We start from the raw sequence: 22910 nt of genomic DNA, 5'->3' as shown, positions 1-22910 counted from the left end.
TTTTCATTTCTATGAAAATGTCGAAGAGGCAACGTACATAATTTGCACATATGTATGCCGGCATTTTCATTTCAGTAATATGAAATTTAGAAGAGCGAGTATTAAGATGGTTTTGTTATGTTATAAAATAAAGTACATTTTCAAAATAACATTATTCCAAAAAATTAATATTTAGTTTAATAATTATTTTACAGAAAAATTATGCAAATTGGGTTGGGAATGACCGAAGTCTTAAATTTAATAAACTTATACAAGCATAAATCAAAATATCTTTGCACATTTTAAATTTATTATTTTAATTGGTACCTTTATGTCACAATTATTATATAGTATTCCAAAAATTTGAATTTTTATTTTTCCCAGAAATACGTTTGTGGAAAAAAGGATATTTCTCCTTTGTTATTATCTTATTTTTTCCCAAAATACATTTGTAAAAAAAGGATCGTAATCCTTTTTTTATTTTCCTCATAAAAGCTACATCAGGCCTAACCGACGGCATTTCGCAATTTCAAGAGCTCAAAGCATGCGCTACATCAACTCGAACCTACCTACCCTACGCCTTGCTCAAATGATTATGCCAAGATAATAAATGCCCACATACAGATTTGGCAATGGCAATAGTAATAGATTTGACAGTTAGTAAGACATAGATTTTATGTAATGTAATGAGTTGCGAAAAACTATTTAGAAATTTGATACAGCTAAGAAAATGTCATAATTCTTATATGCAAATTATTAATAGTACGAATGCAAGTTTAAAAGGTACGGTAACACTGCGATATTTATTTGACATTTCATTTATATTCCCTGCTTTGCATTACTCGACAATTTTTGGTTAACCGTGAAATTTAGATTTGTGAGATTTCTTATTAAATCGGAGAAATGACAAACACTGTGGAAACTTCAGGACAGGACGTTGAAATGGAGGTGGATCCATCTAGTGAAAATGCAGGAGACACAAAAAAAGATCAAGGTGTCTCAACAATATTGGAAATTCGTGAGCAAATACGTCAGATTGAGAGGGCCGTAGCGTCAAAGGAATCTAGGTACAATTATTACCTTTGTTTTCTTTTTTAATATATGTACATTATTAAATAAATGTTATCATTTTAGATTCATTTTGAGAGTGCTACGTTCACTTCCCAATACGCGCAGAAAACTAAGCGCTGCTATTTTCCGAAATATAGCTCAGTCAATATATCCAGCAGGAACTGATCGCGAAACTGCAAATAGTTTGATTCCGAATACTCCGGCTGGAGTCATAGAAACTGAAATACCGAGAAGTCGTTCAGCGTCAAAGCCTCCAATTGCTGAAGTCGATGCATACTTTTATTTACTCTTGCTGGTTAAGCTAATTGATGAAGGAGACATAAAACGTGCAGTTGTGTGTTCCGAAGCCCTAATGTCGAAAATTGCTGGGCAGAATCGTCGTACTTTAGATTTGATTGGAGCAAAATCTTATTTTTACTACTCGCGAGTTATTGAGCTTAACAACTGTTTAGAAACCATAAGAGGATTTCTTCATGCTCGTTTGCGAACAGCTACTTTGAGAAATGATTTCGAAGGTCAAGCGGTACTAATTAATTGCTTATTGCGGAATTATTTGCATTATTCACTTTACGATCAGGCTGACAAATTAGTAAAGAAGTCTGTATTTCCGGTATCAGCTAGTAACAATGAATGGGCACGATTTTTGTATTATTTGGGCCGTATAAAGGCAGCAAAGCTTGAATATAGTGATGCCCATAAGCACTTAGTGCAAGCTTTGAGGAAAGCTCCACAAAACGCGGCCGTTGGATTTAGGCAAACCGTGCAAAAATTGATTATAGTTGTCGAGTTGCTATTGGGAAACATACCAGAACGACAAATTTTCCGTCAAGCCGCATTGCGTAAATCTTTGGCACCCTATTTTCAGCTTACACAAGCTGTACGCTTAGGTAATCTTCAGAGATTTGGTGAAGTGGTAGAAAACTTCGGTCCGAAATTTCAACAAGATCATACTTACACATTGATCATTCGTCTAAGGCACAATGTTATAAAAACTGCAATCCGTTCAATTGGACTCTCTTATTCACGCATATCGCCAAACGATATTGCAAAACGTTTAATGCTAGATTCAGCCGAAGATGCTGAATTCATTGTGTCCAAAGCAATTCGTGATGGAGTTATCGAAGCAACTTTAGATCCAGAACAAAATTACATGAGAAGCAAAGAAAGTACAGATATATATAGTACACGCGAACCGCAGCTTGCTTTCCATGAACGTATTACATTTTGTCTTGATTTGCATAATCAAAGTGTGAAAGCCATGCGATATCCGCCGAAATCATATGGTAAAGATCTTGAAAGCGCCGAAGAGCGGCGAGAGCGTGAACAACAAGACTTAGAATTAGCTAAAGAAATGGCCGAGGACGATGAAGATGGTTTTTAAGAAGTTTGATTTAAAAAGTTTATGAACCGATAGCGTTGTCGCGCAAAAAATTAAATATAATCCCAAAAATGATTCTTATAAAAAAATAGTGTTTCTCTTCTTGGAGTGAAAGCAGACTAGCAAGATTACATAGTTGTAGTTTTAGAAAATATGCCTCACATGATTTCAAGAAATGCTACCAAGTTAACAGTCTTCGCCAGAATACGGGTTCGCTCTGATTATGTAGACCCCACTATTGTAGGATTATGCTCCTGTACTCAACATGTGTATGTATATTACTTTCTCGATAAATAAGGAAAATTTCTCAAATAGTTTATTTCTTCCTTACTTTCCTTACCAACCAAATACAAAGAATTTAATAGATATTTAAAGATATGGCACTAGCTTTAGGATGTTGAGAAAAATGATTCATAATCGTTTTTGAAAAAAAAAAAATTTCAAATATAAATTTGTGTAATTTGCGATTTCAGACTTAATTCCAGTCATATAGAATGAATGATAGCTGAAAAGAAAAAAGTTGCAGCTCAGCCATTTTTTATAAACAAAAAACTGTCAGGTAGGCAGTAAACAAGATTACTGTCAGATAACGCATTTTTATTAAATGTAGAAATATTAGTTTTTTTCGGCAAAACAATTGTTTTTAATATTACTGCTTTCTCAGATATTTTCTTTATGCTATGTATACAATTAAATATTTTTTTGGAGTATGTATTTTATACAATTTTAAAATTAAAAATCTTAAGATAAAAGTAATAAAATGTCTTACGTTAATTTATACAACACTTTTTTCAATAGTCCTGGCAATATTGTGTGTACTTTGTTGGCTGTGTACGGCATCACTGTTTTTACTTGTCGTGAATGAAATTGACTATACATTTGGTTATTGTGTTTCAAAGTAATTTAATATAAAGAAAATCTTCTATAAATATTTCAAAAGTGAAAGCATTAATAGCATGGTTATACATACCGTTTTGCCTTGGCAAAAGCGTTGAATTTTCTTTTCGTTGTCGTAGCGAGAAAATATAAATCTGCACAACATAAAAAAAGTTTAAAGGAAAAGAAAGATAAACGATAAAGTAAAGAGACGACTATCAACAGCACAAGCAAATGAAAAAGAATATTGTGCAAAATAACGAGCTGCAAGGCCCAGTATAACTCAACGAGTAACGAGTTGCCACCGTAGAATCAAGTGCCAATGTGTGGTGCGACCTTCTGGCCTCGGGCTATCTTAAGCCAAATATTGAAATTAAAAAATTGTGCTTAAAGTATAAAATCTAGTTTATTAATAATAGCAAAAATAATATTTGGTTAAGTTGGGTGATCTAAACGCTGTCGGAGGCAGCATTGCAACAACGCGCCTCTAGATTTAGTGTAGGATTGCAGTGTATGCACTACACAAATATATATCAAAAAGACGAATTTTGTAAGAAAAAGGAGAAAAGAGAACGTTGTAACAGATTTTCACTTGGTTGATGTGCGACAGTAAATGTATCAGCGGAAATGATTTGTAAAAAGGACGTTATCCAATGGTTTAAAGAACTCGAGAGTTATAAAAGGATCGACACGATGTGCACTTTGCTTAACATGTGTTTACCGTTTGAGTTACGGTTCTTAGGGACATGCCTAGAAGAGTTGGGCCGGCGCGATTCGCAAGAGTTGCGTGGCATGGAATTAAGAGTTAATAATCCCCAAGATTTGGCATCTGATATGGTTGCATGTCAGAAAGGCGAACCAACTGATAAGAAAATAAGGCGAAAAATGGCGCTTTATTTAGCATTAATACGAGCTTGCAATCGTACCTGTGTGACGGAGATATTTCGAACGTTGGATGGTTGGGGTGACAGAGACTTTCTTAATATGAATGACTCAGATACTTTACAGGAACTTTTATTGGTTTACACCATGGCAGCAAATCATCCGGTGTTTTCATTTGATCAGCAATGCAAATGCACTCAAATTTTTGAGAAAATTAAAGAAAACAAGTTGGTGGCGGATTTTCAATCTCCGCTTCCCCAACAGCCGAGTATTGACCCAACGCTAGTTCATACTCAACATCAGCAGGAACCACGTCAACATTTGCCTCCGTCCCACCAGGAAATTCCACAGCAGTTACTTCATGCAATGCATATCCCTGGACAACCGCATCCACAAATATTAACACCCGTCAACATCATGCCAATGACATTTCCACAAGGTCTTCATAAGGTAGTTATCCCGTGCTTATAATTTACATTTAATTAAATGCTTAACCTTTTGTACCTACGTTATATGTAGGATTACCATGAGACGTATCCTATGTTGTTAGGTTAGTTTCTGCAAAAAAATTTGTTTTAGATATTTCGCTAACAATGTATACAATACCATAACTTTATTATATTCTGAGCAGGGTATTAAGGTTGCCACGAAGTATATAGCACCCAGAAGAAAACGTCGGATACCCAATAAAATATATAATGTAAATGTTTAACGTGACGAGGAACCTCAAATTAGCCATGTTAGTATGTTTATCCGTCGGTTGATATGTCTTTTTGAGATATCGCTCTGAAGTTTTCACACGTCTTTATCTCTCAGATAACCTACTTATTTTCGGACTATAATATTATATAGCTGCCTCTGAACGATAAAAATCGGGTCTTGTATGTATTTGTTTTTTTTTTTGGCAATATATTTTCACAAACTTTGGCATGGATTATTTTGCAAAGCATCAATACAATATCCGAAAAAATTGTTCGGACGGATCACTATAGCATATATCTACAATGATATCTTCACGAAATTTGACGTGAATTATTGTAGTTGTAGTAGCGGCTGATCCCTGGCGGGATAAAAATCCGAGTCCGTCCCGATGGACTGATTATTGTCCAAGGCCACGGTACAATTTCCGAAAGAAAATTACTATAAATGCACATATAAATATGTACGTAATGAATAAATATAAAAATGTTATAATTTAGTAAACTAATTAAAATTAAAGCTATTTATATGGAATATATATGTGTATCCTGGCATTTATTAAATTTTTTAACTTAAACAATTTTCACTCATCAATTAATTCTTTTTAAGTTTATTTTATATAATTTACATACTATATTATTTATTTCCACCACTGACATCTCATATGATTTTTAATAAATGAATCAGTAAATGTTGCTGATGTACCGGCAGAAAACATTACTGAAATTATTTCCGTTAATAAAAATCCGGATCCGTTCCGATTACTTAGAGCCGACTATCAGGGGAATATACATATACTTGTCGAGTTGATCATAAAAAAAATAGTTTTTATACATTTTAATCTTAATAAATACATTTGCATAATTATGGATTTGTAATTCCCATGTGCATATATATATTATAACCACACTAAAATAAAAAAAATATATATTTCAGATCATTCAAGCAGATGGAACAATGCAACACCCTGTTCCTGTTGATCCTCATATGATTCCATTAAATGTCATTCCAACTGAGTCGAATCCAATTTTTCAGCCAACATGGCAACGCATGTATCCCCACACGGTTGAGGTAAATTTTGAATTGTTTATTGTTGGTAACATATTTATTTTTTATTTGTACAAAAAATAAAATTTCCTAATTTTTTGTTAATTTATGGCCACGTAAATTAATTAGTGAAATTGGTGCTTTTGGGTTTTTATTTCTTCTAGCATCCGCCGCAGTCGGCATCGCCGATGCTAAGCCAACAATCCTCTCCATCAAGTAGCCGAACCACAAGCCCAAACCGGAATGCTAGTAGCAATATGATGCTACCTGGCATGCAGTTGCAATCACGAAATATTCCGCAAAGAATGAGTGCCTCATTGAAAAATGTCAGGCGTCCATCAGCTGAAACTACACCACCACCAATGGGGCAACAGCAGCATCAACAACTGATACACGACATTAATATGACAACCAACATAAAGAATATAGATGATGTAAGTATCAATTACTATACACTGCTACGTGCACAAATCTCTAAAACTTATTATATCCTTTCCAAATTTTATTTCAATATGTTGTAACAAGCCCTTTGACTATTTTTACATTAGGTCCTATTTGCAGTCATGAACAGAGAAATAACACATTGTTAAATTAAATTATTCATATCAGTTTTTATTTTATCAAATTTCCTATGCTAGAGTATGTCTTGACTTCCACAAATTATAAAGGTAAGCAGATGCCATATCATGCTTAATTTTCGGTTGTGATCCTAATTTGCTGAAAAATAAAAAAAAAAAATTCTCCTGCACCTAAAACAACGAAACATGCTGATAGAGCTATCATCAGAAAAATCAAGGCTGATCATTTTAAACATTTTAATAAATATCGAAATTTTGTTTAGCAGCAGACTTGTACGAAGGCGTCTCAATGATGCTCTGTTATTTGGACGAGTAAGACAGCGGAAAAACCAAGCTATCCAAAAAAATATAAGAGTACAGCTGAATTTTGCTAAACATTTAGAAAAGAAACGTACATTTTTGAAAAAGAGTACTTTGGAGCGATGAAACAAAGGTGAATAGTATTTTATCCGATGGCTAATCATTTGTCTATTGTCCCAGGTGTCAGGCTAAGCGTTGGATAGGTTGTAGAATGCATCAATCTTCATACCTCAACAGGATCCAACAATGATCCAAAGATCGCAGTTTAAAATATGAAAAAAATTGGCTTACTGCAGAAAGTATTGATATCCTGAGCCAGGATCCCCATGCATATCCCATTGAAGCGAAGTTAAGATGTAGAAAAAATTCAAAAATGCTAAAGAACTTTGAATTGCGATCAAAGTAGGTGCCAGAAGTTAGTGGAGAGTTTGCCAAGACGATATCAAGGAATTTGGTGTATATGTGGACACTCTACAAAATACTAAAAACATTTCTAATAAGTTTTATTTAATTCCGCTGGAGCCACCTTTTATGTCTAGTTGAAAATAAGCAATTGGAAACTCGAGAACTAATGAAAAAATTTATTTAAATTTTTGTACATAACTTTTTCTCTGTCCATGACTGTATATACTTACATATATTAAACTAAAGTAATTTTTGTTTGAATGAACAGTACTTTACTTTCATCATTAATTATTAATAATTTATTTATATGTTGTATTCATTGTAGGCTGTAGCAAGCAACGAAGGCACCGGTAATCCTCTACAGGCGTTGATTCGCAATGGTTATCCACGCCGGCATAAGTCAGGCAATTATACACCGCTTATTCATCAGCAGCAACAACAATTAGCGGTGAATCCACATTTCCAACCGGTTGCAAATTTCGCTGGTCTAGCTTATTCAATGCAGAATATGTCAATGTCTGATGGCACTGGTACTGGTTTAGATACCACATTAGTACCGGGATCGTTAAATGCGAATAAAAGTGGTGGCAGTGATACAGGTAGTTCCAATGGTTCGTGTGGTGACGCTTCACCGCCAGAAACGCCAACGCTTTCAGGTACTACAAATGTGCCCGGCTTACGACTTGGTAATGAAAATCAACTGCAAAAACATCAACAGTTGGGCTATAATAAACAGACGGGGAATACAAGGCTTAACGGACGCTCAGATAAAATGATTTCAGCGAATGTTGTTGTGAATTCCGTTAGCACGACTGCAAGTGGTATGTATACAACACCAATGATGAATACACATCCGGCGCTAACGCAACAGTCACAACCAATGTATGGTGCTGAAATTATTTTAGCATCCGGTAGTAATGCTGGTGGCATTGGTTTAATGCAAACATCGCTGGCCAATAACAATAATAGCGGCGGCATTGGCAATAATATTGCAGTTGTTAATACGACTTCAAATATCGGCACCAGTAATAATAATCTAGCAACTAATCCCGTTTTAATGAGTTCTCCATCGCCGGGTGTCGCTAGTGGTGGTGGTAGCATTATAACCAATATGACACCGAATCCGCTTATCCTGCCCACGCCACATCAACAGCAATATAACGCCACCTACCCATATCATGCAGCGCCTACTGCCCAACATCAGCGTTTGATGAGTCATACCGGTGGTCCAGCACCGCCACAATTACGACTTATGCCGAACGAACACATTTATTCATATTATCAAATACCAGGCGCGGCACCGCCCGGTGCGCCGCCCCTCGCATTACGTCCGACTAATGCGTTGCCACCCCCACCTAATACAAATGTGACATCGGGTGTTACAGGTGTGCTGCAGGTGCAGCAACAACAGCCCACCGCGCAGGCGCTTCAAACTAATCCAACTATTGTCGCCAGTCCAACGATATTGACTGGTGGTACGCCGTACAGCACGCAGGCAGCGCAAATTGTCAGTAATAAACATTTATCGTGTTACAATTGTGGTTCGCAGAGTCATAGTGGGCCCGATTGTCAAGAAGCGTCCATGGAGGACGTTACCCGCAGCGCCATATATAAATTAGACTATTCCGGATCGTCAAGTGCGTCACCAACTGTGTCGTCGGGTGCGAATAGTGTGACTGTTGGTAGTGCGGGCGCTGGGGGTATTGGCGGTGCTGCTGCTGGGGGTGCTGGTGGTGGTGGAGGTGGTGTTGGAAGTGGCGGTAGCAGTGGTGGTGGTGGGGCTATAACAGACTCTTTGCAAATACAGCATCACCCGCAACAACAACACCATCAAAAACAACACACAGTGGAAGTAACTGGTGCAACATTGGTCGGTACACAGTCGAGTGCGACCACACTACATTCGTCCACGCCCGTCGCCAGTGCACTGAACACAAAGTGAAGTTATGTTTGGCAAATTTTTGAGTGCGGTGTTTGAAACTCAGCATGTCTGTAACTCTTATGTGTTATACAACCTTAACTATTATCGCTCCCGAAAAGTGTTAGTTAAGTTGATAAAAAAAAGTTATGGCGGGTTGCGAAGACAAACTGAAAATATAGTGTAATGATAGTTGAGGCTTGCCAGCTCTTTGCTGTGCTTGCAGTATAGAGATTTATACAGTTATGATTAGCGGAAATCAAATTTCACGCTTCTCTAGCGCATAAGATTTAAAATTAGTGAAACTTTTTAATAACAAATGATTAATATATACATATTTCAATGTTGAATAAGACTTAATTAATTAATTAGCGCGTATAACATCTGAAATCGTGTTATAGAGTTATAACAAATGCAAAAGGTTTGCTAAACTTATTATACGGATATAGGAATGCGAACAAATAATAAAAAATACTCGTTTGTACGTCCATGTAAATCTAAACATATTACTACACACTCAATTCGGACTGTATGTATTATGTAGTATGACAATTTATTATAAGCAATTACAATTATATACTCTTAAAATGTTTCTCAACGTAAATTCGTAAGCAAATTGAAAAAAAAAAATGTAATTAAGTCAGCTGTATTTATTTATTTAGTAAACTTAAATTTCCATTTAACAACGTTAGCCATGTGTGCATGGCTTTGAAAGTCAAAACTTCTAGAACAAATTAAAAAATTCTCTTTTTTTGCGAAATTAATTCGTTAAAATATTCTAATAATTAAGTACATTAAGAATTCGCGCTGCATGTAATAAATTTTATTAAGAACTTTTTGAATAACTACATATACATAATTTATGATTTAGAAGTTTGTAGTATGTGTATGCATTTTTGCATGTGCGTTAACTGACTGTGTTGAAATATTTCGTTCGCATTACTATAACTGTACGTGAAAGATGTGTGTGCATATATGTATATATATGTAAAATCCGTGAAAACGCCTATTAGTACATATACATATATACTCCGTGCCATGCACAACTTCATCGCTGTATGAAAGTGGTAATAACAATCGTACGTTCGGATCAGATAACAAAAAAATAATTGGAGATGAATCAAATTAGGAATTAATAATTTGTGTTTTACAGTAGTCACATTCTTCTATGTAGTATATATAAATGTATATTTAAGTAAAAAATAATTATTGTTAAATGAAGGATATGAAAGAGTTAAATAGTAACCTATGAAAAATGAAAGTAGTTGGAGATGATGAGAGCAATGAGAAACATTTATATTAAATACACATATATGAGTATATATTAATCCAATACATATTAATTACAGATATTCTCTAAATATGTAAACAAACGCCGACAAGAGATATCCCTGTTTCTGTATACATACATACATATATGAATAAACGTCGAAAAGTGAAATGAAAAAACGGCAAAATGCGCCAACATGCGATTTTGAAATGCATATGTATGTAGGTATGTGCGATTCGATGTAGCAGGATTATATGAAGTTCTTGTTATATCTGCATATATTATTTTGTTCTAATTGTTGGTATTCGGACTTTGTATTTATGTACGTAGTGTTAAAACCAATTTTTTGAACAAACGCTCGCAACTTACTGATCAATGGCATTTGCTAAGAACATACTAAAAGTATATATACACTCATACACATATTCGCACAGATTTAGCAGTCGGAAAGTAAATATATATATATATACTACAACATATACAATTACAATTAACCTGTACATGTAAATCGCTCTCCTGCTTAAAGTTAAGGTGAACAAAGCTAAATATTCTTGACTACTTCTTTTAACTGATAAAATATTATTTCCTATTTTCGAAATTTTAAGCCGTCTACTTTATATTTATAAATTACTTGGTTAATTAATTTAATTATTAAATTGTATGTACATATATAAGATTAAATATAAAGGACATTGAACTAAAACATGTATTATGTTTTATTTCGAAATAAATTTTTTCTTAAATCCTTTGAAAAAAAAAAGCAAAAACCAAAAATTTTTGTTTTTTTAGTTCTTTACTGAATGACGATCTATGTCGTTGTTCTTGTAGCGACAGAAAACACTTAGAAGAGTTTGGCCGGATATAAATTCGGTTCCGTTCCACCTGCACGCAATGAGGGCTAAACTTTTCAATAGGTGGGCTATATTAAAGTTTTCAGTAAGCTGTAATACGGGATTTTATTATAGTAAAGTATAAATTATAGTAAAGTATAATGCAGATCAGAAAGATTTAAACTGATATTTCTTTCTCTATAGCCCATTGGTTGGTTTTTTGGGTCTAGATAGATAAAAAAAATTGAGACTTGCACTGCGATCTAAGTTTTATTGTGTATTCCCCTCTGTCACACAGACTCACATAGACTTTCACTCACTGATAAATTCCAGGATCCTGTTCGGGGTTATTGAGACCATGCTGGGTTTATCGATCCGAGGGTCTTGATCCTGCATGCACAGATAGCTGTACAGTCAAGAATGAAGTGCTTGGTAGTTCATCGCTCCATGTCGTAGGACCGTTGCAGAAGAGTTTGTACCCGCGTTAAATTGAGTCTGTAGTGCTCAAGGTAAAATGCCACAAGTAACTGTATTTGTCTCTGGAGAGGTTAATTAATATCAATATCTTTCTCTGCGAACTTTTCGTGAAGGAGCTGCATAGCAGGTAAGCTTTTCAGGCACTTCGTTCCAAACTACCTCTTTGTAAGATGCACCCGGTTACAGATTAAGAGACTCTGCAGCCGTTCTATATACTCCTTCACAAATAGGAATTTAATTTCGTAAGCTAAAATTACTTTAAGTACCGCTTGACTATGGTTGAGTAAAGCCATACTTTCATTTCGATAGTTGCGTTGGCGATTTATTTCTACACCTCGACTTATAGCAAGAGCATCTGCTTGAAAGGAGTTCGGGAAACGTCTCATGGGTATGGATAGTTTGTTGTGCTGTTCTGCGATTCCTGCACTAATGCTTTCCGACGTTTCGAGCTGTCCGTATACCACAGAGATATTCCTCAGAGATATTCCTCCTTCCTGAATTGAATTAATTTGCTGTCATTGGGCACATAATACGTGCCACGTATATATTGATATTGGTTTATATCCATCTGATAATCCTTAGCTTACAGCACAAGAAATTGTCGGGCAAGAAAGTGAATTCTTTTGTGGCTTTAACCATAGATTCACATGCATGTTCCACCGAAGAGTGGAATACGAAGTCAGATATTTAGTCTTATTTGTCAACTCTAATTCTATACTGCCAAAGGCTTAGGTCGTTTGGGGGCGGTAGGGACCTTCAATTGATAAAAGGAATGATAGCCGTTTTAGACGGGTTGATCTTTAGTCCAAAGTTGGGCCTATTTATCTATGCAGTTTTTTTAGTCTAACCGTAGATCCACAAGAGCGGCAAATAATAAGGAGAAAGGGACCTCTCTCACATATGTACATATATACGTTCTGACGATCTACTTGTGTTATGAGAATACGAAAGATGGTATTTTTTTTTAATTATTCATGCGTCTCTATCTATGATTTGTTTTAAGCTCGTTGCCCTTGGATTTTTATACAAAAATAAATTTTTCTCGAAAAGACCAACGATCCCTGAAAATTAGTAAAAAAAATGTAACACACTGTCAATATTTCAGAAATTATTTGTAAACAAACTCACCTTGAATATCTTTATATATAACCACGTGTCACGTTGTTTGCCCGCGATGGACTCCTAAACTACTGAACAGATTTTAGCAAAATTTGGTACACTGTGTAAATAAAAAATACAGTGAAGGCTCTATTAAATGAACGCTCTATTAAGCGGTTATCTCCATTAACCATGCACATTGACCGGTCTCACAATTAAGCGGACAACTTTATTAACTGAATAGAAATGCTGATAACCAGACATTGATAAAGCAGCCTTATATTCATTATTTTTCCCAATGAAATTTATTTGTATGAACATATTCAAAATGAAATCACAAGTACAATTCTTGGATTCTTATACCGACAAAAACGCTTTCACCTTTAAATAAAATTTCCACTGCATTGAATAGCTTATTATATGAATAATAGTAACATGTATATACCACAGCAACGCGTGACCGGATGCAGTAATATTACATATATAAGATTTAGTGGCTCTGGTAGTCAAATGGTGGCAAGAGAATAAAAATAGTCGCGAAATAGGCAATATTAAAAAAAAACAGAACATTTCATTCGGTCCATTATTGTTAAATTTAACAAGTAAGGAAGAGCTAAGTTCGGGTATTACCGAAAATTGTATACTCTATACAGTTTGGTTGACATAGCTATAGTAGTTTTCGAGATATGTACAAAAAAGTTAGTAGGGGGCGGGGCAACGCCCACTTTTCCAAAAAAATTACGTCCAAATATGCCCCATGAGTTGGGAGGGCAACTGTTTAGAACTTCTTCCTTTTAACCGATTTTAAAGCTTATATGTATACCACGGAACAAGCCGCAATTATCGATGAGAAAATTTGTGAAATATTTACTATATTGCAAAGAGTATATCCACCGCGATAACGAATATTGTGATTCAGCATGAAGGGGCCAGGGAAGCAAAATTAGTGCATTGCCAGCAAAGGGCTCGATAACTTTGTTTTTATCGAAGAAATTATGTTAAGAATGGATAACTATGCAATATTAAAAAATGATTCGGCTATGCCAACAGCTAAACTCAATTTAAATGGTGGCTACTGCTTTATTCGGGATAACGACCCGAATTGTTCTGTTTTAGACGTTTATTCCATTGAACACCTGTAGGCCTATATGGAGACGAAGTTACGAGAGCGCAAAGTTAATAGCAAAAATGAGGTTAAAGTTGCTCTTCAGTAAAAATGGGCAAATATACCTCCTGAACTTACTCAAAATTTGGTGTATTCTATGAACAAAATATTACAAATCATGATAGAAGGCAAAGGTGCACATACGAAGAGTGTTAAATAATCAATTTATGCAAACTGTGTACGTTTTTTTAGATAGTTGATAACAATTGAGTTATTTGGAATTTTTAATTTTTTTGGAGAAAACTGAATATTTTCATGTACATTATGAAAATAATAAAACGACATTTTTCTCACTTTTGGATACAATTTAATAGTAGTTTAGAAATTTTGGAGATAAGTCACATCATTGTCAAACCATTTCCCTGTTCAAGTTTGTTTTGGTTCACTGCGTATACATTGGTTGCCTTTTATATTTTGGAATTTTGAGAACAAAAGCAAATTTTAATCTTCGAAATATTCTCCATTGAGATCTATGTACTTATGCTTGCGTCTGAACTAATTTTTCAAAGCACTTTTGCCATTCTGATTAATGTATCTGCAAAACGCAAGTATCGAAAAACGTTGATCTATTATTTTATCTTTTACGTACGGAAATAAAAGTCATATTGTCCCAAGTCAGGACTATACGGTGGATGACTCATCAAACTGATGTTTTGAAGCCTCAAAAATGATGTCGATGTCGTAGAGTTTGCATTGTCGTAGTGAAGAGTGATCCGTCTTCACCGGTTGATTTTCCTGATACGTTGTAAGAATATTGGCAAAGAGATTGTTGTGTATCGCTCAGACCTTCACAAAATCCATTTTGGAGTGACTTACGAACTCAATTCAATTCACCATACCATCGATAAACACTTGCACTTGAATATTCATTACCAATGACTGCATCAAGTTCATCGATGCACTGCTGCTGAGTTAATCCCCGTCGAAAGTTGTAATAAATAATCGCTTCATTTCATTCAATTTTTTGGCTGAGAATATTTTAAGTTACTGCAGGCAACACAAATAACGGTCAAAGATCAAAATATTATTACATATAAAGATGTGAGTTGCCAGATTGCAATATTAGGGTTGCTAAATCCGGAAATTTATAAGAAAAATGTATATAGTATAAATGATGTGTGTGATAAGCTAAGCCATATCCGTTCGTTTCCGATCATACCAAAGATTTTGTATGGAAAACTTTTTGAATTCACTAGAAATTCACCAAATTTGTCACAGATTATTGTTTAAGACTACCCTTTTAACTACAAATGAATTGTTCACTATATTTAGAAAGAATTAACGTCTTTTTCAAATTTGGATATATCTACATACATATATGTAGATGCTGAATGTACCTGTGAAGGGTTTTATAGCTTGGATGCATCCGTATTTAACGTTTTTTTGATTTCTGTTTTACGCATTGTTACTATCATAAAGCCAGGGCGAGAAGTATCAATACTAAATACCTCTACACTGTCAAGTTAATGTCTTTTGAATGAAAGTGAATAATACAAAATACATGGTCTTAGATACAGTATCGAACAGCTACAAGGTAAAAAAGAAGGCTTGGAAGCAAAGACTGGTGCTTACTTGGTACTGATCAATGCATTATTCCAATGCAAATAAAGAAGAAGAGAGACTCAGAAGTAAGAACACGAAATTGAAGAATATAAAAAAATGGAAAGCTTGAAAACACCTGTTTTATTTTTTCAGTGCATCTTCTTCTTTGCTTATGCCTTCCGTTTTCCACCACAAAGTGCTCATCAAAGTTAGCTTGGCAATGCAGGTGTAAGCAAGTGCGTACTCTTCCAAGCGTAACTATTTACGTCTATACATTTTCAGTAAAGTACGATCAGCTGAAAGACCTAGAAGCACAAAAAGTGTTTCAAGAAAATATAAATAATATTAACATTCATAAATAAATAATTAATAACTTATAAAGATTCTTTTATTTTTAAGGCATAATATAAAAGTGTTTTTCGTTAAGTTCAAAATTGTTGTGTTCAAAAAATATTCGTCATTTAAGAAAGAGTGAATTGTGTGTGATTTCGAAATCGCTGATGCGTGGCCATTTAGTTGTTGCGAAAACAGTAAAGTGCCTCAAAGAAAATGATTAAATCTGGTAAGCAGAAGGCTTGCATCGAAATGACGGGATCAAAGTTGAAAATAAGAACAAACACTCTGGAGCAGTCGCATGTTAAGGAGTCAAATTCAAATGAAAGGAAACTAGGCTACGATGAAACTCAACTAGGTGGAAATATATTAATCGGAAATTATGATGTAAGTGTTAAACAAAAAAAAAAAAAAAAACTGCTTTTATGGATATTGAGTAATTTCACGGTCTGTTGGATTTTCTTGCTACACCTGTTGTTTTTTATTTGACTGAGAAGTTAGCAGTTGCATTATCCTTTCTTACATAATATAAGGAGTAATTTCATGAAATCGGAAAACCAAACAGTCTTTTAATAAAAGGTGATTAACTCTTCGATGTTTTGTTAAGTAGTCCAGAAAAATGAAAATTATGAGGTACATTGAACAACTACCGAAAATACTTTGGCGAATTAGAACTCCATTATTTTTCCAATAAATTATTTTAGTAATCTAAATATATCTCGCGTTCTATAAGAGCGATTGTGTTTCGGTAAACTTCATTTCACAACTTCGTGATTAGTTGATTCAGTATTGTTTGCGAACGCGTCTAAGATTAACATCACCAAAGTGAAAATAAGCCATATATAGTACATAACATCTTTTTCTAATAAAAGTGAAAACGCAAGCCAAGTGGCTGAAAACGTGAATTATACTGTTATAGACAATCATATGGAATTTAGGTTTCGTCGATTCCGTTCCAGTAATTTTGATGTCAAACATGAACCACACTATGGAAGATCAAGTGCCAAATATATCGAGGATAAAAGGATAGAAATCGTCTGTTTCGATTGCCCATAAACTAAATATTGCATTTGGAGTCTTTTAAATAACGTTATATGCAAAACCAAAAAGAACCTTGATACAGGTATTTGGATGCCGCTCGAGTTAACGTCAACAAAACATCATGGACGAAATTTCCATTTGCAAAACGTTGTTGAATCACAACAAAATCGATCTATTTCTAGAGTGGATGGTTATTGGATGGAACGGCTTATGACAATGTTAAGCGAAACAGTTGTTGCCAAGTCAGGATTGTCTGTCAGAAAGATTTTGCTACGTGTTTGGTGGGATTGGCAAGGAATTATTTACTATGAGCTGTGCTCTTCGACAAAACTTTCAATTCGGATTACCAACATTTGGACCGTTGTGCCCATTAGGACAACACCAGATCGCACATATCGATAGTGACTCGCCAGAAGCTCCAGGAACTTGGTTTAGTTTGAATCTGTCACCAAGTAATTGCTACTAATATTGTTCATACAAATGTCGAATGGTTTTGTTAGTGAAAATTTTCCTTGAAAGCAGAAGCATAAGAAAATAAACTGCCTCAGTTTTTTGCCAACAGAAACGAGGGTTTATAAAAGAGTGGCATTATCAAATTACTTTAAAAAATGCGAAAAGTTATAAAAAAAAAGTTGCATATTTGACCAAATCGAAATATTCTAAATAGCTGAATAAAAGTTAAAATTTAAAGCAAAAATAATATATGTATATCTTTTTACAGACGTCTTTATCACACCAGGGACAATTTTTTCGTAATATTAGATCCACAATTACGGTTTGCAACCCAACTACTTTTTGGTTGCAGTTTTAAAATTCTTATTTTGGTTTTCAATTCAACTCATAAAAAAAGTCGCTTGAAGTGTTGTCAAATTTTAACTTCTTTGGTATTTCGGTTTTCAACTCTGTACTAATGGAGTTAAAGTTAAACATTAATGAATTTATTAATGAGAAATATTAATAGAAAATGTGTCAAAAGAACTATTTTATTTATAATTTCAACTATTCTTATTAGTTAATTTTTTAAGCGTCTTGCTACTCTTCAGACATTGATTGGTGTTACATCTATTATGCACAATGGTGTGCATAATATTTAAACGCAAGTTTTGCAGCAACCATAGACATCGTTGGTTGTTTCTGCCTAAAGTTAAAATCATTTAAAATGGACTTCCTTCATCCAAAAAACAAAAATTAAATCCTCATTTAAACGAAAATAACTTATGATTTGCAATAAACATTATTTAGAAGCCATTTAATTGTCTATAAAACTTTGGCTTACATGGGGTTGCTAATTTCGAAGGGATTTGAAGGTTTTTTCTTATGCGCAGCATGTCAATTTTGGAACTAAATTTTTGTCACCACAATATAAATCAGAACGAATTTCCCTTTTAATAATTATTCACCTTTTCGTGAGCAATAACTAAATCAAATTGTTTTGATTTTTCGTTTAAAAATGTTCAGCAGTTTAATTACACTAGTTTAGAGTCATTTTGCGACTCTGATATTAGAGGCTGTGTATTGCTAAATTTGGGTTGATTAAACCGAATCAACTATATATATGAATCAACTAATATTTTTAGTAGTCAAAGGGTATCATTAATAAAAATTATCCAAAAAAAAAAGTTGGGTTAAAATGAACTTGAAGCAATTCAATTCGAGTGGAATTGAAAAATTATTTAAGATACTGCTGCTCTTGGAATCAAAGGGGATTGACTGATCACTTTTGCTGTAAATATTATATAAAACCTATAGAGTTTTAGTTACTCCCATTTAAGGTTTTTCCTTTTTATATCAGTTTTAAGCAGGTGGATAACTGCATTTTGAGTCGAAATTAGTTGGCTCCGCCTGGCTACTCTCTTAACAGCATGGAAATATAAATATTTCATATTAAGTCTTCTACAGTAGGATTTTGTAATGGATCCCATAAGATAACTTCAAAATTAATATCTAAACTTATTTTCTTTTTAGTTTTTAAAAGAATTGGAAATCACTGATAATGGCATGGGTATACTTGATTTGAGCTCTTTGGCACAACTTGAGACCCTCACTTGCAATCATAACAAATTGAAAGAATTGATAATGAATGGAAAAAGTTTAAAAACAGTAAAGGCCAGACACAACAGTAAGTATAATTGGTTTTTAGATTTAACTAGAGAGGAAAGTATACAATTTAGTAGAACATTATAAAATCCGGTTCCAAAATGTAAAACCGTATATGTAAAATGTTTCGCTTATTAAAGGGGCTGTAAAGGAGGAATAGGATTTTTTATTGGCGACCCATTAATATTTAATCGAACCTCGTAATTACTATTGGGGGCACTAAGACAAGACTTTGTTGTTATTTTCAGAGGTTCTTTTCTGATCCTAAGCATTTTAAGCAGTCTCCTGGTGGTTGTTAGTTTTCTTTTTTCCAATTAGAGTTATTAGATAACACTGTCTGTTATACTTCGACTGCTGTTAGATTTGTCTGTGGGCAGAACTGGCACCTCTCAAGCCATCTTGGTATAGTATACTTTCTAAAACCAACTTTTTTCCTCCTTTGCAGATCTCGCTACAATAAAAATGCTATCTGCGCCAACTCATCTTGTAAATATTGATATTTCATACAATGATTTCGAAGAACTACCGGATTGGTTGGGTGCCTGCTATAATTTGGAGAGTTTATATGCCGAGCACAACCGTCTCTGGACCATTGACAACATATTCGCTACAGATGGATTTCGTAAATTACATACATTTAGTTTGGCCTACAATCAGCTAACAACCTTGAATGTTTCAACACTAATTTTTGGCGCCGTTGCAAATTTATATTTGCAATGCAATAAATTACAAAAGTTACCCGACAACTTCTTTGCTATCACACATAAAACACTGAGACTGTTGAATGTCTCGTGTAATAACTTGTGTGCGGTCGGGGATAATCAAAACATCAAGGATAACTGCTGCTTACAAGAGTTATACCTCTCGAATAATAATCTGAATGAGAATATATTCTCCACTTTTGTGGGTGCGAGACAGTTACGCATCATGCACGCAGCTTATAATAACATACGTGAACTACCTGAAAATATTATAAGAAATTGGACTGATTTAGAGGTGCTCGTCTTATCGGGGAATAAATTACAAAATCTACCGGAAAATATTTGCGTCCTCACGAAATTGGAAGTTTTACGTTTACATTCGAATCTGCTACACACAACGCCAAGCCTTACGAAATTAGCGAATTTGAAAGTATTGGATTTGGCACACAATCATTTGGATCACGTAAATCTCTTGAGTATTATGCCAAAGAACATAAAATATTTGGATCTGTCATGCAACCTACAATTACAATTCGACGAGCGACAAGTGCAGATGTGTCAGTCTTTGAAGAAAATGAGCTTAGTGGATGTTAGCGGTAAAAATCGCGCTTGCTTGCCCACAAACAAATTGGCGGAAATGAAAGATAGTAATGTCTTGCGACAACCCTGGATGGCCGGATTTACCGAGACGATTGGGAAATGTCGAAAATTGTTAGTTAAACAAATACGTCTGTGTAATTTCGCTGAGGATGAAGGCTTTTTCGGTATGCTCGAATCGGCCACTCTGGGTGCACTCAACACGACATTCGTTAATTTGGTGCCACAAATATTATTACACGAGCGCAGTGTCAAAGAAACAGCTAAAGAATATATGAAATATACATTACTGTCGGTCTATCAGCGCTTGGCAAGTGAGAGAGGCTGTGAAGATCTGCATATTGCGCTGTGTCATATCGCCAAAGAGAGCGCAGGATTCAAAGATTATATGAGACCAAAGCGGAGCAAACGTTTCATTTTACGCGTCGCCAGTATTGGTAATATAGAAGCGCATCTTGTGCGCAAAACGTCAACAATTTGCCTGACAAGTGACAGTTATAATGCGACGCTGTCACATGCCGATAATTTTAAGGACTCAGAAAAGGCGCTTATCACTGATCCCACAATACACGAAACGTTTCTAAGCAACGACGATGAGTTTTTAGTGATCTGCAATGCGAACATTTGGCGTGTTATGAATATCGAACGCGTTACACAGGAGATACGACGTGAAGAAAATATAGTTTTAGCTGCCAAACGTTTACAAGATATTGCACAAAGCTTCGGCGCAGATGAGAATCTGAGCGTTATAATTGTACGTTTCAGATATATCGGTACCGATGTGGATGACCTGTTGAAAGAGCTAAAGCAAACGGTACGCAAGAATCCTATCACGCAAAATATGAACTGTGATGATAAGCACTCGATCGGTAGTCAACGTTTAATTGGTCGCTGTTCACCGCGTCAGGTTTTAATGGGCGCAATGCTGAAAAGCGATCGTTCCTCGCCGAGTGGCCAAAGTGATCAAGTGCAAAATTTTCTCAATAAGGGTGTACACGGCGAGGAGTATGCCTTTGCAACCGAGCATGTGCTAGAAGAGGACGATGATGAATTGGAAATTTTACATGAAACCGATTCAGTGCTGTCAGAGGAACAATTCAAATGTTGGGAATACATGTTGGAACAAAATACACAACTACTCTTTGACAAAGAACTCAATACAATATCCAAATCGATAACAAAAGATCATAATAGCGAATTGCCGGCGGAACTTAATATCAGTCTGGATAAAAGTGAATATAAGGAGAGTAATTTAATAAAAACTTTTGGCAATCGCTTTATATCGCACAGTTCGCCGCAATTGTTGTACAGTGAAATTAAAAAACCGCTTACAACATTTACACACAAACATCAGGAGAAACGTCAGCAGCAGCGTCAACAACAACAGCAACAACAGAAGCATCAACAGCAAGTATCCTTCCTGTCAAAACACTTCGGCAGCTGTCGTTCATTTCAAACGCAATCCCGTTATAATCTCTTCGAATCGAAAAGTCAAAATTCAGTTAACGTTGGTCTCAACTCGAAGTGGAGTGGTGGCCCCAATGCTGCCTACTTTGGTTCATTACAACGTCTGATGCCATACAATTTGGAATATGATTTCACAGTTACACAGGATCGCACAGCGTTCAACGAGGAAGATGACGAGTACGATGAACAAGAGGATCGCATGAAAAAATATTGGGGCATAGCGACTACAGAGCTCTAGATGTGCATATATTATCTATATATGTACATATTTATATGTAATAGGGTGTCCGTTATTTCTCAAGTTCGTTTTTTTTATTTTAACTCTTAAAGCAATTTTTTAATGAAAAAAAATCAATAAGAGCTTTGTGCAGATAATATGCTTGAAGCAAAACAAATCTTTGAAAAGTGTTGCCATAAGAAAATTAAAAAGTAACGTCTCACTCTTATATCAGTAACACCCGGTGCGTATTTTTCAATTCCTGTTTTATTGAATTTTATATTTTGACAACTTCTTATGTCTCAGTTTATATTGTCATATTATTTGACATATACATATACTGTTATCATCAACTTAAACGCTCCACTCCACTCAAAATTTATTCCATTCATTTGAAATTAAGTTCATCTACTTGGCGATGTAAAAGTTTTTATTTTTCTTATTGCAATAAATGATTAACTGAAAAACTTGTACCCTAATCATAAGTTGATAATGTAATGATAACCTGTCGCTACTGCTTATAGATGAACTAGGATTATTTACATACATTCATTAAGAAATACAATAAAAATAAAAGTAAGGTGCAGATTTAGTCTTTACTTTAAATATTTCATAACCATTCCAAGCTTAAAAATCCTTAAATAAAATCTTAAGCTTCATACTTACATACACATATAAAAATCTAAATAATAAAGTGAAGTAAATGAAGCATATCAATGCTACACTTGTATAAAAAGATCTGACTGCGCCGTCACATTCTTGCATTATTGTGACTAACTTTTTGGACACGTACCGAGTGTCATCGCTCAGTCACCGAAGATTTGATTCTTTGTGACATTTTTCTGTTTTTGAAACCCACTTCACTCCAGGGAACTGTAAAAAGGTATTTCAATTTGTATTGGGTAACTTTTAGAATAATTGACTTAAGATATACATATTTAT

General features: G+C 34.7%; 3 protein-coding genes across 4 annotated transcripts; all 3 read left to right on the top strand.

Annotated features, from left to right (window-relative positions):
• Nucleotides 1-781: 781 nt before the first annotated feature.
• On the top strand, nt 782-2992 carry LOC108972203 (probable 26S proteasome non-ATPase regulatory subunit 3). Its single transcript, XM_018938722.1, has 2 exons — nt 782-1046; nt 1114-2992. Exons 1-2 carry the CDS (start codon nt 883-885, stop codon nt 2429-2431), a joined length of 1482 nt encoding a protein of 493 aa, XP_018794267.1. The 5' UTR covers nt 782-882; the 3' UTR covers nt 2432-2992.
• A 298-nt stretch (nt 2993-3290) lies between these two features.
• LOC108972202 (mucin-12) lies at nt 3291-11001 on the top strand. Its single transcript, XM_018938721.1, has 4 exons — nt 3291-4636; nt 5822-5956; nt 6097-6366; nt 7541-11001. The coding sequence occupies exons 1-4, from the start codon at nt 3932-3934 to the stop codon at nt 9155-9157; spliced, it is 2727 nt and encodes a 908-aa protein (XP_018794266.1). The 5' UTR covers nt 3291-3931; the 3' UTR covers nt 9158-11001.
• Nucleotides 11002-15899: 4898 nt separating this feature from the next.
• LOC108972190 (protein phosphatase PHLPP-like protein) lies at nt 15900-22206 on the top strand. Of its 2 annotated transcripts, XM_018938702.1 has the most exons (3): nt 15900-16235; nt 18855-19008; nt 19432-22206. In XM_018938702.1, the coding sequence occupies exons 1-3, from the start codon at nt 16065-16067 to the stop codon at nt 21987-21989; spliced, it is 2883 nt and encodes a 960-aa protein (XP_018794247.1). In that variant the 5' UTR covers nt 15900-16064; the 3' UTR covers nt 21990-22206. The 2 variants fall into 2 exon arrangements, with proteins under 2 accessions (XP_018794247.1, XP_018794249.1); XM_018938704.1 differs by lacking the exon at nt 18855-19008 and having other exon boundaries at nt 16217-16235.
• Nucleotides 22207-22910: the final 704 nt, after the last annotated feature.

The sequence above is a fragment of the Bactrocera latifrons genome, unplaced genomic scaffold (genome assembly GCF_001853355.1).
Source record: "Bactrocera latifrons isolate USDA-ARS-PBARC rearing strain unplaced genomic scaffold, ASM185335v1 scaffold_385, whole genome shotgun sequence".
In the NCBI taxonomy this organism is placed as follows: Eukaryota; Metazoa; Arthropoda; class Insecta; order Diptera; family Tephritidae; genus Bactrocera; species Bactrocera latifrons.
This window is presented reverse-complemented; position numbering and strand designations above follow the sequence as displayed.

Coding starts and splice junctions, on each gene's coding strand:
- LOC108972203 (XM_018938722.1), top strand. CDS start 883: ATGACAAACACTGTGGAAACTTCAGGACAGGACGTTGAAATGGAGGTG. Junction 1,047..1,113: donor GTAGCGTCAAAGGAATCTAG/GTACAATTATTA, acceptor TTATCATTTTAG/ATTCATTTTGAGAGTGCTAC.
- LOC108972202 (XM_018938721.1), top strand. CDS start 3,932: ATGATTTGTAAAAAGGACGTTATCCAATGGTTTAAAGAACTCGAGAGT. Junction 5,957..6,096: donor TGTATCCCCACACGGTTGAG/GTAAATTTTGAA, acceptor TATTTCTTCTAG/CATCCGCCGCAGTCGGCATC. Junction 6,367..7,540: donor ACATAAAGAATATAGATGAT/GTAAGTATCAAT, acceptor TATTCATTGTAG/GCTGTAGCAAGCAACGAAGG.
- LOC108972190 (XM_018938702.1), top strand. CDS start 16,065: ATGATTAAATCTGGTAAGCAGAAGGCTTGCATCGAAATGACGGGATCA. Junction 16,236..18,854: donor TATTAATCGGAAATTATGAT/GTAAGTGTTAAA, acceptor TTTTCTTTTTAG/TTTTTAAAAGAATTGGAAAT. Junction 19,009..19,431: donor AGTAAAGGCCAGACACAACA/GTAAGTATAATT, acceptor CCTCCTTTGCAG/ATCTCGCTACAATAAAAATG.